This window comes from Equus przewalskii, chromosome 2, assembly GCF_037783145.1.
Source record: "Equus przewalskii isolate Varuska chromosome 2, EquPr2, whole genome shotgun sequence".
NCBI classification, from domain to species: domain Eukaryota; kingdom Metazoa; phylum Chordata; class Mammalia; order Perissodactyla; family Equidae; genus Equus; species Equus przewalskii.
In genome coordinates this window covers 42,385,083-42,402,850 of record NC_091832.1, presented here as the reverse complement: position 1 = coordinate 42,402,850, position 17,768 = coordinate 42,385,083, and the positions used below count along the sequence as shown (strand labels likewise).

The following is a 17,768-nucleotide window of genomic DNA, read 5'->3' as shown; positions in this document are numbered from 1 at the left end:
AAAACATCCAAACAGAACTGCTCTCAGGCCCAAGCATTCCCTACCAGCCACACGGCAACCGAGCAGCCTGCAGGTTTGTTCTGCAGGTGCGGGAAGGCAAACAAGCTGGGCACCAGGCACCCAGCAAGACTCAGGTTAAAAGTACACCCGGAGAGGAAGGGGTGACGGAGAGGGGAAGAGGACAGCGACAGAGGGACTCACAACATTCTTCATTTGCTTAATGCATCTCTGGGTAGACCCCATTTTTAGCTTTGATTTCACGCTTCACAACACCACCTATATGACCAGCCAGGACTGAAGTAAAGGCTCTCAGGATCATGCACTATAAATGATGAAATGATTCATAAACATCTTCAGAAGTGAGAACGAGCAGCAAAAACCATCACTGTTTCGGTGAGGCCAGAGGAAGATAGCCTACCTGCAGGGGCTGAATGGATCATCCATGACTAACAGGCTCTGGTGAGTCTAGCTGGATCCCTGAACCTCTACTTACTGTTGAAACTCTGCCTCTTCTACTCTAACAACTCAAAATGGAGGCACATGCAGTCTGAGAGACCTCATAGAGCTTTCACTGAGCTTGTGCTATGACCTAAGCCTTCACGCAGAACGCAGAAACTTCCCCCTCACCCTGACAGGACTGAGCATGTGCTGTGACCCTCCCTCATCCATACACTGTCTCTCAACGCAATCAATCTCAACCCTGCTGTTTCCGTAAATAAAGCCCAGCCAACAGACTCTGCAGCTTCTCCCTGCATACCAAGCTAGTGTGCAGGGAAGTGGGGCCTTAGAAGGGGGATCCGAGACAGCCAACACCAGGGAACTTGACAAGCCGAGCCATCAGCCATCTAGAGTCTTCAGATAAACGCCCTGCTCTATCAAGACAACAGCAAGTTCTGTTTTGTCTGTTTTTTTTTTTTAATAAATTGGGTTTTTAAATAGCAAGATCTTCAAGAAAGAATAGAATCAAAAGGCACAGATATAAATGGCTATACATAAGATTAATTAACCAAAATACTGCAGCACATTTAAAAACATAGTTGTAGCTACTTAAGGGGAGCAACCCCACAAATTTCTTGTTGAAAACTTTAAACACTTAGAAAAAGGCCAGACAGACAAATTGTCACAGCTACAAATGCAGTGTAGTTGGTATAGTGAGCAGAGTATTAAGGAATACTGTATTTTATGCAAAGAGCTTCATCTCTATTAGATAAGAATTTCTAAAATTGCCTAAATAATAAATAAAAACATTTCCTAAAGTGATACTCACTCAGGTACATCTAATTTGAATAATGCACTTCTAACAATAAGAAGGGCAGGAGGGTTCAAATCAAGAGGTCAAAGACCACCCTGCCACAAATACCCTAGCATCTAAAAATCTCAGTTGAGGTCTCCTGATTCAAAACTCTAGGCAACTCTAGGGGCCGGCCCGATGGTGCACCAGTTAAGTTCGCACATTCCACTTCGGTGGCCCAGGATTCATCAGTTCAGATCCTGGGAGTGGACATGGCACCGCTTGGCAAGCCATGATGTGGTAGGCGTCCCACATATAAAGTGGAGGAAGATGCTCACGGATGTTAGCTCAGGGCCAGTCTTCCTCAGCAAAAAGAGGAAGATTGGCAGTGGATGTTAGCTCAGGGCTAATCTTCCTCAAAAAAAAAAAAAAGAAAGAAAACTCTAGGCAACTCTTTATTAACATTGCCCATGAAACTAAATTCATTTAAAATTTAATCAGAAAAGATTTCTAAAGCCACACAAGCGAGGCCACAACATCCTAGTCATACTGATCACTACGAAGTATTCATACTGCTCACAGTATGAGCCATTTTCTGTTAAAACCTTTAACAACACATTTTATACCCTCTCCCCCAACCTCTGCCTCCAACAAAAGGCAAATTGGGCTGTCAGCTATATAAGAAATCCTACTTCTGGATCTGTATGTAGGCTTAGTTTCCATTTGCAAACTAAGAAATGATTCTATAATTAAAAAAGAAAACGAAGACCATGAGACTCCCATGTATTGTAAAGCAAATACAGGTGCCATTCCATTTCTTTAGTACTCCTGTTTATGCTATCAAATAAACTAAATTCTGAGACTACAATTAAATAAAAAACTCTCATTGTGCTGAAAATGTAATTTACACAACACAAGAAATGCCAAAATGCACTTAAATAAGTTTTACTCTCGACCGAGCACATGAAGCAAGTATGTACAGGTTGGAAGACCATTTTCCCTATTGGTATGTAAGATAACACGTCCCCAGAAGTAGGTGACTAGAAACAGTCTAGAGAAAAAGAGGAGCAATCGAATTAGACCCTAGCAGCCAAATTAGCATGAATATGACCACCAAAGTATTTCCTCCAAAAATGCATTTTTAAAAAAATACCAAGTCCTTTCACATGGAAAATATTCACCTGAAGAAATTAACATAAAATAATAATTTAATAAATTCACCATTATTCTGAAAAAACATAAAACTGTTCAAAAGAACACAGCACAAAAACAGTTATTGTGATAGAAAGTCAAGAAACGTGCACTATCATTTTGGTCCCACAGAATGCCCTGAGTGACACTAAGGCAAATTACCAACATCCTATGGCCCTTTTTCTGTAATACTAGATCCCAGTTGCAATCCCAACCTATTTCAACATCCTCTTCATTGTCTTTTCTGACACTGCCAACTCACAGCCGTCCTTTACATACCATTAGGACAGACTCCCGTTCTCCTGTCACCCCTCAGTGGCAGCACACCCCACGGCTCACTCTTAAGAGACCTCTTCCCTTTCATATCCTTTTGCATGGAGAATTCACCCACTCTACCACAATTCCAACCAGCTCCTCTGGAGACATCACCCTACTGGGAGCAGCTTGGAAACCTCAGAGAACTTTGTTTTCCTCTTGCTGCACTGTTATCCACCACAGCTTTTCTGGGGTACCTCACCTCTCTTAATACGTGTTAAGTTCTTTGGGAGCAAGGACAATATCAGCCATCTATATTGGGAACCACCTAACCCTCGTATTTTATTTTTGTATTCAGTTTATATTGGCTTATAACACTGTGTAACAGGTGTACATTACATTTCAGTTTCTGTATGGACTGCATTGTGTTCACCACCAATAGTCTAGTTTTTATCCATCATCATACATAGATGCCCCTTGATCCCTTTCACCCTCCCTCCACCCGCTTCTCCTCTGGTAACCATTAATCAGTTCTCCTTACCTACGTGTTTGTTTATCTTCCACATGAGTGAAATCATATGCCAACCCTTTCGTTTTGTAGTACCTCAAAAAAAATACATGTGATGCACTGAGAAGGGCATGATATCACTTATATAGTGGTCCTTGGCAAAGAATTACACAACTTAAATTTAATCATGAGGAAACATCAAACAAACCCAAATTAAAGAGTATTCAAGAAAACTGGCTTCTACTCTTCACAAATGTCAATGTCACGAAAAATCAAAAAAGGCTAAGAAACACGAAAACAAAGACAGGGAAAGGATATCAAAGAGCTACAACTAAATGTCAATGTGTGATCATGGAGGCAAATTACTATAAAGGTCAATATTAGAAAAGCTAGCAAAATTTGAATATAGACTATATGGTACTATATCATTGTTACCTCTCCTGATCTTGATAACCATACAGTGGTTATGTAAGAGAACCTTCTTGTTCTTGGGAAATACACATTGAAATATTGAGGGTGAAAGAAGCTTGATGTCTGCAATTCATTCCCAAATGATTCAGGAAAGGAAAATAAATACTACGAAGAAAATAAGGTTGCAAAGAGGGTAAATATAGAGAATAATACGGCAAAAACAGAAATAATAAAGCAAATCTGTAATAAAGTTAAAAAGATAACTAGCACATAACACAAAACCAATAAAATAACAAAGCAAATATTGCAAAACGTTAACAACTGGTGAATTGGGTAAAAAAATATATGAGAGTTCTATGTACTAACTTCATAACTCTTCAAGTTATGTATATAAAATTCCAAACTGAAAATGTAAAAATATAGAAAACAAAAAATACTTGTACTAGCCTTAAATCATCAATCCTCATGGAATCTGGAGAATAGACCACACCAGTGGCAATGAGTGACCTGCCTGGCTACCCACTTCCAGAGTGCTCTAATCCCCTGAATCCACTTAATACCCAGTTCCAAGTTCAATCCAACCTCAGAATATGAGATTAGTCCTCTTCCTTGTCAGAGACAATCAAGCAGCCCTGAAATCTAGTGGATTGGTAATTGAATGAGCTAATGTGTCACTTTTAACTATAAAATCCAATTCTAGAAATGGGCTGTGTTTCCACTGATGAAGCCATGTCTTACAGTGAGGACACCTCGGAACTCTACTCAGCATTTATGTGCCTCCAAGACCTGGGGCTTGTTTTCACCACTGGTTCTCTTGAACACCAAATGCCTGCTTACTGCTGCTGACTACCTGCCTGGACCTCACTCCTGCCACGACATCTCTCTAACCTATCATCTGGCTGCCTGCAGGGATATGCGCACACACCTGTGCATGAGCTGCCCCAGCGCTTCCTTCTATGCTGTACTGCTACATCATCCCAGAAGTCTGTGATCCCAAGTACATCTACATCGTCTCTGGATGCCAGACCTCCCTCTCTCCTCCAAGGAATCCCTAGCAAACAATGGGTGAAGGATTAACCCTTCTGGATAGATTAAAGGGGAGCTGAGCAGGTGAACTGAATACACTATACTAATGGAGTCTTTCTAAAACTAAAAGGTTTATTACATAAAAACTACAATAATTTTTAGTGAGCAGAAAATTTATGTTTTTCAAAGCTACAGTAAGAGCTGTAGCATGGAAGTTTTCTAGGTTTATTTTAAAGAGTTTACTACTTACCAGAAATAGAAAAATGTCTAAAATGTTTTATTAGCAAGTGTAAAGCAAAAATAGCAATAAAAACTTAACATTCAGGAAATTCTAGGAAAAAAATGCTTGTTGGAAAAAAGATACTCTATCTTAACTTTTAATTAGTACTAACCAGATGAACAGAAGGGAAGCTTTCAGAAACAGTTTAAATTTTATTTTCTAATTGTTCATAGTATGTGGAAATAGAACCGAGTTTTATATATATTGTTCTTATATGGATTAAGCATGCTGATTTATCTTAGTTCTAACAGTTTGTTTACATTTTCTCACATTTTCTGGTAAAAATCATTATATCACACTAATAAAGATTCATTTCTCCATTCCCAATTCTCACATATTTTCTTTTCATGCCTTAATGGACATGGAAATCCTTATATTGTTTCTGATTTTAGAGAGAATACTTCCAACACTCTGTCCTTAAGTATGGTGCTTACTGCAGGTTTTTGTCAGAATAAGGCAGTTTCATTCTACAGTTAATTTGCTAAGTCCCCCCCCCATACCGAATAAGTGGAATTTTATAAAGTGCTTTTCTACATCAAGATGATTATATATTTGTTCTTCAACATGTTAAAGTCATAAAATATGTTAACATTTAAATTATTATTAAACCATTCTTATACTCTATAAACTCAACTTGGACAAGTATATTTTTAATGCTTTGCTAGATTCCATTTTCTAATACTTTATTTAAACATTTTACATGCACGTTCCTAAGCATGACCTACAAATTTTACTTTTTATCTGGTTTTGGTATAAAGGTTTTACCAGCCTCTTAAACTGACTCAGGGAACTTACATCATCTTTCTCTGTTCTCCAGAACACTGGTAGAATTCACCTGTAAAGTGTGAGTCTAATTTGTTTTTCCTTTTTGGTCTAATGAGAAGAAAAGAAGTGTCCTGTACAAATTACGAAAACTGGCTTTAAAGAAAGAAGGCATGCATTTTTTACCCACTTCCTCTTTCTTCTAGCCTGAAATTGGGATGTCCTGGCTACCATACCATCACTGCCTTGAGCACAAGGTATCAGCTGAAGTTAAGGATAGCAGAGGGTGGTGGGTCCCTAATGGTAGTGGAGCCCCACACCAGCCTAGGATTGCTTCCCTTCAAACTTTGCTTCCATGAGAGAGAAGTAAAAGTTCTATTTTGTTTAAGCATGTTGTACAGTCTCTTTCTGATAGCTCTAGTTTTTAAGTTCTTAGGTGCGCTTCTTACCATTGTTTTATCTGACTCAAGTTGATGGCACATGGTTTCTTCCCACATTTTGTAATTTTTGACAGCAAGCTCAAGATTCAAAGATATTTTATCTGCAGATATCCTACAGGTTCTTGAATGAGGGTGTGTTCCTCCAAAAAAATTTTACATATGCTTCTGTCAGGTGTCCTGGGTGGCTCATTGGCACACCACCACTTTTTATATTATCTTCTTATTCTGAAGTTCTCACATTTTTCAAGCATGTAAATTCAAGCCCCAACTGCCATGGGGGCAAGGCCCAAAGTTATGAATTAAAAGAGGAATTCTCCCTCTATTCTTCCTCTTCTGTTTTGGGTCCAGAGTCCCAATCCCAAACAGCTTTCCCTGACACCTCCCTCTATAGTTCTAGATATGTTACCTAGTTTAATCTTTTCACCAAAAGAACAGACCTTTGATGGACCTAACCTTGTACAGGGCTCTCAGTTCCAACTCCCCAACCCCTTGAGATAAAGGCCTCATCTCCTGTACCTGATTGGTGTTAACACCAAAGACCCTTTGTTAAGGAGATGAGAAACCGACCTGAGCACCTCTGATCATGGGCTGCTGAAGAAGGATCAGCTTACTGCTTTACTTTTCAGTTTCTCTTAATTCTTGCAAGCTCAGGCCTGCATTTAACTTTTATTATATTTCACTCAACATTTGTACATGTTTACTGGCAAAAGGCATTGAGCATGTATAGGTGTATGTGTATGTATTAAGATTATAATTAAAATATTGTTTATATATAATATGCATATAATCACGCATTCCTTTATTAGTTCATCTTCCATTATGAACATAATACCATGTCATTAAATATTTACAAAAATATTTGTAATGAGCACCTTGCATGCCATCATACGGATGGCCCATAATTTATTCTCATATTGTTGAACATTTCTGATTTTTCCAGTATTTGGTTATGCTAAATAACATTGTGATCATCTTTTTTCAACATAAATTTTTATACTTCAGCTGAAAAGTGACAATCTAGATCCTCTTTCTTTCAATGCCCACAAAGATGTATAGTCAAAGAAAAACACAAACATGGGTTATAGAATTATGTATTTTTTCAGTTTGCTTCTTTAACTTCTGTATTTGTCAAGTTATTCTCTAGTGAGCACATATTTTTTTCTTCATTAGAAAACCTAAAAGGTATTTTCCAACACAGCCAAAAGAAAATTAAGTTGTATATGAATCAACCTATGATGAAATTATAGAAGTTAAGAGCACAAGCTTTGGAGTCAAATAAGCTTGGGGTTTCCTGTTTACTAACTATATGACTTAGGTGGTTATTTAACATAATACCAATTTCCTCATTTATAAAATAAAGATAATACCAACCTCACTGAACTTTCATGGGAATTGAATAAATTAAACAATCTAGCACAGAGTAAGCGTTCACTACATGGTAGTAGTTGTTCTCCCATGCACCTTGAACAGATGATGTTACAAATTTGGTTCCCTGAGGCCACATTAAGAAATATCAAATGCTAAATCTACTAAAGATACAACTCAAGATGTCAAAACCCCATCCATGGGGCCAGCCCCGTGGCCAAGTGGTTAAGTTTGCGCACTCAGCTTCGGCCGCCCGGGGTTTCACCAGTTGGGGATCCTGAATGTGGACGTGGCACCGCTCATCAAGCCATGCTGAGGTGGTGTCCCACATGCCACAACTAGAAGGACCCACAACTAAAAATACACAACTATGTACCAGGGGGCTTTGGGAAGAAAAAGGAAAAATTTTTTTAAATCTTAAAAAAAAATAAAAGCCCATCCATGTATGGGAGAGAGCAGAATCAGTGACAGGAAAGTGGAAGAAAGGTATGAAGGATAATGAAACAAGATTTTTCACCATTAAAGATGAAGAATTATAAATAAGGAAAAAGGGGGGAAAAGTAGCAGGAACTCTGTGGTTTTAGAACTAGAGAATTTGGTATGAACACAGATATACAGATAAAGAAACATAGATGTACAAGAGTGCATTCTCTCTCTCTCTCATACACACACACACACACACACACACTCAGAAGGCCTGCGAGCAGTGATACAAAGTAATGAGCACATCTAGCACCAGATCTTGGTTTCTAAGTATCATTCCCCAAACTCTGGGACAATCGGACCTCAAAATGAATGCTGATGGTAACAGATTATAAACAACTGAATGAAATAGGAAGCCATTAGTCCATCCTGATAAATATAAATGAATAAATTAAAGTTTGATGAGAAAGAGGATATCTACATAGTTTCAAAGCAACCTCCCAGAAAGTGGTCATTAATTATAAAAGGAATAAGAGAAATTTTACAATTGCAAAGCCTGGCAGTCAGCAACTTATTCAATTAAGCAAAGTGAACATTAACAGCATTGGAACAAACTAGAATTGTGTACCACCTAATAAGACGCAGGGAAAAAAATGAAAAAAAAACCCCAGCTGATTTCTGAGCTTTCCCTGTCAAAGATACAAGATCTAAATCTAATAATAAGGAAACATCATAAACGCAAACTGAGGGACAGTCTACCAAATAATTAGCCTATACTTCTCAAAAGTACCAAAGTCATGAAGTGAAGGAAAGACTGAGAAGCTGTTCCCAAGTGAAGGAGACTAAACCGACATGACAACTAAATCCAGAATGCTGAACTGGATCCTTTTGCTTAAAGGTCTTTATTGGGAAAACTGATAAAATTTGACTGGAGTCTGAGAATTGTATGCTAATAACATTTCATCGTTAATTTCCTGATTTTGAGGACTTTATCATGGTTACGTAAGAAAATGTCCTTGTTCACAGAAAATACATAAAGTATTGAGAGTATGATACAGACTCACAGTGACAACATATTTCAAATGGTTCACTTAAGAAAAGGTCTTCTACTGTACTTGCAACTGTTCCATAAGGTTGAAATTGTTTAAAACACAGTAAAATAAAATGAATTATGCAAGTGAAACACTCAGAGCAGTGCCAGGCACGTAGTACTCACTAACTGTAGCTATTATTAGTAACATTATTGCCACAGTCAGTCAGGGAGAGATTAAATATAATTCCTTGCAAGTATCTCAGTTTACAACTGCTACTAAATGTAGCGATAAATGTCCTTAAGCCTCAATACAGTCATGTGCTGCATAAAGACATCAGGATCAACAACAGACCCCCATACACAACGGTGGTCCTGTAAAACTAGTACCATATAGCCTAGGTGCATAGTAGGCTATAATATCCAGGTTTGTTTAAGTATACTCTATAATGTTCGTACAACAACAAATCACCTAACAATGCATTTCTCAGAACGTATCCTTGTCATTAAGTGACGCATGATTGTATTGCTAAAAGAAACTCCGCAGAAGAAGAAAAGCAAAGAGGGCCCAGGTCATAGCAGGTGACCAGAGGCAATCACGAACCTTCTATCCTGGGTGATAAAAGCAGATCTGAGCCCTCAACTTGTTTTCTACCTGATGAGCAAGAGAAGACTCATGTTCAAGAAGCAAAGGACCAAGAACATAACTAGATGTTTCATGTTGCAGACCAAGCCTCTGAAGAGACCACTGAAGATTTTATAAGATAGTATTAGAGAGAAAGAAAGAAAGATCAGTGAGCATCAATACAAAATGCTACATTTTAAATAATAATTTTCTTCACCACCCCTAAATGCACTTTAGGGACTAAAGAACTCTAATTAAGCAAGGGGAAACAAATGGACTGGTCCCTGGGAAACTTCATGCTTAATAATTTAAAGATAAAGACATCTCCTCCCAAAGGGTCACTATGGAATCTTTTGTTCTTACTGGGACTCCACTCACCACTACTTCCTTCCCCTCCTAACTCACTGGTCTGAGGCAGAAAGGTAAGGAAAACTATACACCCAGAAAGATACACACTCAGAAAGGGTCAGAAAGTACAGTAAAAACGGCACTGGCCAACAGGCTGAACCTGCTGAGGTGGGGGGGGATGGGAAGATGGGAAAAAGGACTATCAAAACTTCAATAAAACCTACACACTATAGGGGATAAACTCATTTGCTATAAAAAGCCCAAATCTATTTTTCCCAATAAAATTTTTTTTCAATTTTGGTTCTCTCAGATTTTTCACTGAAATATTCTGACTGTAGAAATGTATTATTTCACATCAATATCACTTACATATTCATTATAATTGTTGGGTCAGTTTCATTAAGGTCAATGAAGAAATTTATCTACATTTTTAGTAACTGTTACATATTTTCTATGAATTTTACAATCAATATTCCAAGCAGAGTCAAGAATCCCCAGTGCTCAGACTTCCATATGTCAGCACAATCAACCAGGTGGTTAATGGTCTGGTAGAATCAAGATATCTTGGGAAGTAGTTTATGTTTTGCTTTTCGATTTAAGATTTCACAAGGTTTAAAAACAAAAAAACTTGGATATTTTTCAACCTTTTCCTCAAAAGAAATTTATAATTATTGCTGCAATTCCCAAGAAGCAACAAAAAACCTGACAGTTAACAAAAGCTACGTACAGGGTAGCTTTTGCCATCCCCATTTTACTGAGGTGGAAACAGAGTCCAGGAAGTACAAGCCTTACCCACAGACACAAAGATGAAGTGGTAGCAGAGGACCAGAACCCAGGCTTCCTGGGTCCAAGAGGGGAGATCTTTCCAGGTTGTCGATCTTAACAAAAGGATCGAGCAGTCAGATTAAATGGCAATGTGTACTGGACAAACGAAAAAGCAACTAAGGATAGTAAAAGGATGAATGTAACCATGTCTCCATGCTAGTCTCTATTTATAAGCTAAGCCCAACCTACTTTAGTTCAACCACGGATACTGGTGTTTTGGTCAGATGTATATAAGGTCTAATTGGCTTTACATACTAAGATCTCTGAGCTGAAAAATACTGAGTTGATTTAGTTTCTAACCAGACTGGATCAGATCCTTTAAACAAAATAAGAACATAATGACACTATGTTGCAGAGTATGCTGTCTGCAGAAGTAAATTTGAGATGAATCTTGTTCATATAGGGAAAGTGAACACTCCCTAAGGGCAGAAATGTCAAAACAAACTCCAAAAGCAAAGCCCAATTACCTAAGGGTTCAAGTTGAGGCCAGCATTAGATTCAAGTTTCTCATTTGTCAGCCTCTTGTAGCTTGTATCCTACTTGAAGCTAGACGCATCTGCCCCCAAATTTTTCACCCAATTAAGTTGTGTTCCTTTCATGTCATGGCAAGCAAAAATACAGTGTCACAATCCTTTGCTAAGACTCTTAGGGTCAGAGGATTTTCAGCATTTAGAACTTTTTGGATTTAGAAAGGTACTAATAGCGAATACACCACATAGTATGTAATACCCTGCAGTGTCTGAGCAATAACCTCTCTTCTATTGAATTGGTACTTCTGTGGTAAAAGTTGCACAAATTCACAAGAGAGTGAACTAAATTAGGAATATAAATAGCCTCACATCAGTTCAGGTCAAGTTTGACCATCAAATGTGTTTGAGCACCAAGCTTAGCATAAAATTTTTTTTATTTTCAGAGCTTTCAGATTTCAGAATTGAAGATGAGAGATTATAGATCTGGATTATTGTGGATGCTTTATTAGTACTAATGATCAGTACTCTGGGTAGAAAAAAATTAATGAAATATAAATTTATACCTAATAACATAGTAATTCCATGCCAATTACCAAGAAATCCACCCTCCCCAAATTTTAAAGGCAATGAACCAAAGAGTATAGAAAAATCTGTTTCCCACTATCATACGTGTCTTCAATAAAGTAATACCATCAAAACCAAAAAGTTCTGGACAACCAGACCTCTGACAACACACAACATTCAGAAATATAATAACCAGGTTAGGGGGAAAATAAAATAGTAGCCAAATACTGGGGTTTTTCGAAAAGGACCTATGCAATAAACATGATAAAAAACTCCACCTTTCAGTGCTGGCTAATACGCTAAATAAGTTATGGAATATTACATAAATCAACTTTTAACTACTATCAGAAATAAATCCATCTGAAGCTCCAATTTCAACTGCTCACTTAGAGTAAAATTCCTGCATTATTTAAGGGGAGGGGAAAGTCATGACAGTTTATAGTCACAGAATCACCATTATTTAACTTACGCTCTTACAGATATATGCACTATCTCACAGGATTATTACTAACAGTGTGACATTTCCTTTCCAATGACTCAGGGCACTAAGAGTCAGCACACAGCCCCATGCAGCCACAATTAGACGCTAGTCCCGCTCATTCAAATGAGCAGAATTATACCAGAAACCAGTTCATCACATGGCCCCATTCCCCACAAACTTGAAACAAAGACAGAAGCGGAGGTAAATTCTGCAAGGGTGTGTACCCTGAGTATTCTAAGGATCGGGTTGCACATAAGCCAGATGGAGGAAACACAGTTTTTCTACTCTCTGTTAATTCATCATTTGAGAAGCGGTAGGAACTGCACACACAACCCCAAACTTCAGAGGTATAAAATGGAGTTCAGGGTGAAACCAGTGAGCTAGGGCAAGCGGCCACACTGGCTCCACTGCTGCAAAGTTTTACACGCACTTTGTGAGAAGTTTGAGATCTGCCACAAACTTTACTTGAGGCAGACGTTCAAATGTTTGTTCAAGTCATCCAATATCCCTCAAACACTTACAATACACCAAGCACAAGCTGGACATGAGAACACAAGCACAGAAACAAGTAAATGGTGACTCGGAAAGTCAAAGCATTACAAGAAGTGATTCAGGATGCAAATCCTATAAATGCACTGGTATAGGCACCTCTTTGTGTTGCTTTTTCAGGTGAGAGAAAAATAACATCCTTGTACTGTATACCTGACCCACATTTTAAAACAAAATTGATGGGAAGTATCATTCTGAATGACCGCCAGCAACACACAATGAATAATGAAACGGGAACTTGCATGAGTCTCTACTTTACAGAGCTAAGTTATATATCACTTTTAATACACACTTAGCAAAAACAGATGCATAACCAAAACCAGTAAAAAATAAATTTGGTTGACTGTTATGAATTCAAGAGCTAAACATTTGAAACACAAAAGCTATTTAGTCAATTTGCTAATACAATCTAACTTGCGCAATATGACAACTGTTATCAGATAGTTTAATAAACAGGGCATCAGTGAAACAAAAGGCTCCTTTGTATCTAGACAGAAACCCAAGTTCAAGTGTTCCACTCTTCACTTGGGCAACAGGAAGATATGACCAGGCAGTCAATAAATGTGCATATGAAATAAACATTTCAAAATGTAAGATGCTTTTGAAATATTACCATCGATCAGCTTTGTCATTGGGAAAGGGCATACTTTTGAAAGAAAAATAAAAGCTCAAATTCACTGTTTTCTAAAGAAAAAAAGGTAAGCAAAAAGGTGACCAGTACATTATTACCCCTATTACTGCTGTCTAGTAAATAGTGACACTAACATATATGCCCCAATAGAGCTTTATGCAATCTCTTACAGCCACAAAAAAGAATACGTTGCCTTTTATTAACCCTAAGTTGACTGTCTAAACAGCAACATTCTAAATTTTACATATAATTTCTCGGCATCCTCTAGGAAAACATTTTCACTAAAACAATACCCATCTTGCAATTACACTTAATGTAGTTCTTCCACTAACTTCCTTGAGCCAAGTATCTTTAATTTCTTTCTAAATCCTCATATTTGTAGATTATGCCTTGGGTGTCCTGAGCAGAGACTACTCGATCACCTGCTAACATGTTTAAAACCCTTAATGAAACACGTTTGGTACAGGATAAATACAAACGCGTATACCTTTACAGAAGTTCTTCCATGTCTAAGTTAAATTATGTACAGACAAAAACAAAGAATTCTGGTAAATTATTTTGACTTTTTCATTTAAAAAATAATTCTTCCTGTTACATAAGTCTTACCAAGATGGTTGAGAACCGGATGTATGCATCTCCTACTAGTGGTCTTACTAGAAATATTTCAGTGAGTGTTCCTCAGGTTTTATTAAGTGAACAAAACAAATGACTAACCAACAAACTTTCCTTAATGTGCCAGTGTTTACAATACGGTAACACGGGAGGCTTGACAGAATGTGCATTAAGGTAATAATCTGCATTAAGGTAATAATCTGCCAATTCATAAGTTCAAAACACAGATCAACTAAACATATGTCTTTATCTTGCCCTCTCTAAACCCAAATTTTCTCAGTTTTCCTTTCTTAAAAAAATAAAGTACAGACAATAAGATGCTTTAGACACGAAAGACATTAACTAGAACTCCTTCCAAAAAGATTTACTATAGGATTTTAAGGTCGTTTTTTAAAATCGTATTAGTATATGCCCAGATATGTAAACACACACACATACAAGTGAGAAAAGTAAAAGTTCTCACTGAGTGGGCCCAAGTGACTCACTTACCTTGTCTCAGGGTTGTAGCCTAATATGTAGAAAAATGAATCCACTCGGGCTTTAAACTCTCTAGCAGCAAATATGTCAGAAAAATGGGAAATGTTACACTTCCCTCTGAAAATAAACAAACAAACAAAAATACATTAGTAATACCCTCAATTGCTTTGCAAACCAAAATATAACTGGATGGGCAAGGGTGGGGAAATATATAACTAAATCTATGCTACTCTAAGACATGCAGAATAAGCTATAAACTCCATAATTATCTATTCAGAAAACTGGAAGTTCCAAAAGAAGAAAACGTCCAGTATTATATCTTTTTGTTTCATGACTGCTTCAACCTACAACTTTACAATTTAACTGTTTTCATCTCACCGTTTGAGTCAGAGAGTAAAATTAATTAAACCACAAAGATAAATTGAGGATAGAACTGTGATAAAAGGATATTAAACTAGAAATGACAGGGAAAAGTTCAAACCGCAGTTAAATTACTTTATGAAAACAATCCATCTAAAGTCTTTCTAAATCATCAAAGCAAAATGGACTTTTTCTTCCTGCTACCTTATGACAGGCACAATGTATAACTGTTAAATATTTTTCTTCTCTTTTAATGTGCAAGAAATAAACTGACTTGGAAATTAAAAACTAGAGAAATTTTAACTTTTTAAATACATACATGGGCTCTAATATACAAACAATACCTCCCAAATTTTCAGGTAACATTAAATAACTAAGTTGGGAAACACTTTCCCATGGATATATTGCAATAAAGAGCAGTAAGGTTTCCAAGTTCACCTACCAACAAAAGGTAAAGCATAATATAACTGAAAACTCTACAATACTACAGAACTCCTTATGCAGTGTTTCTATGCACCAAATGTAAATGTCAGAAACATTATACCACGTGGTAGGGCCCACCTTCCCGCTACACACGCACACAGGTGTGCGAGCACACGCGCGCGCGCGCACACACTCACACATACACAGAGATATACACCTGTTGGGAGAATTCCCAGGGTTCCCAAAGAGGCAGGGAGGTTTTAAGAACTCCAACTCCCTCAGTGGTCACAGAAGGTAACTTGAAAGTCTAGTGGAAGCCAACGGCTGCAATTAAAGGAGATGGAACGGGAGGACTGAAAGCACACCAATGCAGGGTGCACCCAGGGACGTGCCCTCCCACTGCACAAACAGGCATTCCATTCCTATCAGGACTCCAGGAGCTGGCACATTAACAACACACACTCAGCTAACGGCCAAGGTGTGAGTGAAAGAAACTGGCTGAGGGATATCAACATGGGGATAGACAATCATTCACTTCCTACTGAGAGATTAAAAAACAATGTCCTCCTTTCCCACAGGGCTTAAGTAACCGTGACCAAAGCTCCAGTAATGGGCAGAAGCTAAGATAGACCCAGACAATCTCCATTTTAAAATTAAACAAAAATGCTACTGATTTAGTAAAGTTCCTTTGGGAACTACTGATTAGAAGATAATCCAAGGATACTGGGCACGTGAAATGTGGCTGGTGTAACTGAAGAGAACTGGATTTTAACTTTTACTTCATCTTAATTAATGTAAATTTAAATAGCCACATGTGGCTAGTGGCTACTATACTGAACACCACAAACTGTTAATAGAACATTTCCATCATCACAGAAAGTTCTATTGGAAGCACTGATTTGAAGTTAACAAGATAACAATTAAAGAAAAATATGGACTAGGTATCAACTTTCCATACCCAGGACTTATCCTTCTAGTATTTAGCTGGCATTAAAATGAGCTTTTGGAAAAGACAACGCAGGTAAGATCACTGAACAAAGCATTCACTCTGTAACTAACTACCCATCTATCATAAGTGATTTAGTCCCTGAAGCTTAGAATAAACAGCTAAGTTCCTTTTTCAGTTAAATAGGGATAAGAATACCTATTTTGATCTTCTTAATATTTTTATGAGATAAATGTAATATGATCAAATAAGAAGTCTAGGAAACTTTGTGTACTATTCAGTGCTATGTAAAATAAGTTATTTCCATCACTGTCCATTACTAAGAAAAGTGCTTCTTCTTTTACTATTCTTTGTTATTACTCAAATTTAAGTTTACCCTTAAACTTGAGTAATTAATTAATGTATTAATGAAAGGTACAGAAACCCCACCAACCCACAATTCTAAACAAAGGCACTGGAAGTCAGACATGTTTATGAAGGGCTTCTCAATCTCAGCACTAATGACATTTTGAACTGAAGAACTCTTTGCTGTCAGGGGCTGTGCTGTATTTAGCAGCATCCCTGGCCTCTACCCCATAGCGCCCACACACACATCAATGTGACAATCAAAAATATCTAACCACATTGCCCAATGTTCCCTGGGAAGAGCACCACAACTGGTTTAGGGAAAGCCAAAAGCAGTAAGAAGAAAAGCATATCATCTGATAAATTACTATGACATTGTAATAAAAGGGATTTTATCTGCCATTATGTCCTCTATTTACTTCCTGTTTGATTCTATGAAGGGTATTGATTTTTGCATGTAATTTTATATCCTGCTACTAGACCGAATTCTTTATTTGATTTTAATCATTGATTCTTTGAGGTTTTCCAGATACGCTGTTATTTGCAAATAAACATAGTTTTGCTTCTTCTTTACCCTCCTTAAGCTTCTAATTACATTGAACCTCTAATACAATGTGGAAAGTAGTAGAAATAGTGGGCATCCTTGCCTTGTTCCTGATCTCAGTAGAAATGTTTCTCAGGTGTCCCCATTATATATGACACTAGCTTTAGAAATAATCTTATCATAATGATAGCTTTGGAGATATGGTTTCCTTAGACTTATTAACGTGGTATATGATACTAACAAAGTCTCTAATATTGAATCCACCTTGCATTCCTGGAACAAACCCCAGTTGGTCATAATGTATTTTTTAATGAGATAGAAGTTTTTTTAAAGATTTGATTAATTAGATCTAATGCTTTTCTCATTAACTTCTGCTTTCATCTTTATAATTTCCTTCTTCATACTTTCTTGTTGCTGTTGTTCATAACAACCTTATTCATACTAGCCTAGAAACGATCCAAATGTTCATCAAGAGGGAAATGAGTAAACAAATCACTGTGTATTTGCACAATGAAATACTACGCAACAATACAAAGGAAAGAGCTACTAATACATAGCACATCATGGAAAAATCTCACATATTAAATGTTGAGTAAAAGAAGGCAGACACAAAAAAGTACATACTTATGGTTACATTTATATGAAG

At 37.3% G+C, this 17,768-nt stretch overlaps 1 protein-coding gene across 13 annotated transcripts in view; it reads right to left on the bottom strand.

Annotated features, from left to right (window-relative positions):
• RERE (arginine-glutamic acid dipeptide repeats) overlaps window positions 1–17,768 on the bottom strand; it is a 402,826-nt gene that overhangs the window by 147,732 nt on the left and 237,326 nt on the right. For 11 of the 13 annotated variants that reach the window (XM_070610911.1, XM_070610920.1, XM_070610914.1 and 8 more), the window contains one exon: window positions 14,517–14,621. The exons of 1 other annotated variant lie outside the window; for it this stretch is intronic. In XM_070610911.1, coding sequence (XP_070467012.1) covers window positions 14,517–14,621 — 105 coding nt within the window. Of the gene's footprint in view, window positions 1–418; window positions 769–14,516; window positions 14,622–17,768 lie in introns of those variants that run through there. One more of the 13 variants, XM_070610923.1, reaches the window with a different exon arrangement.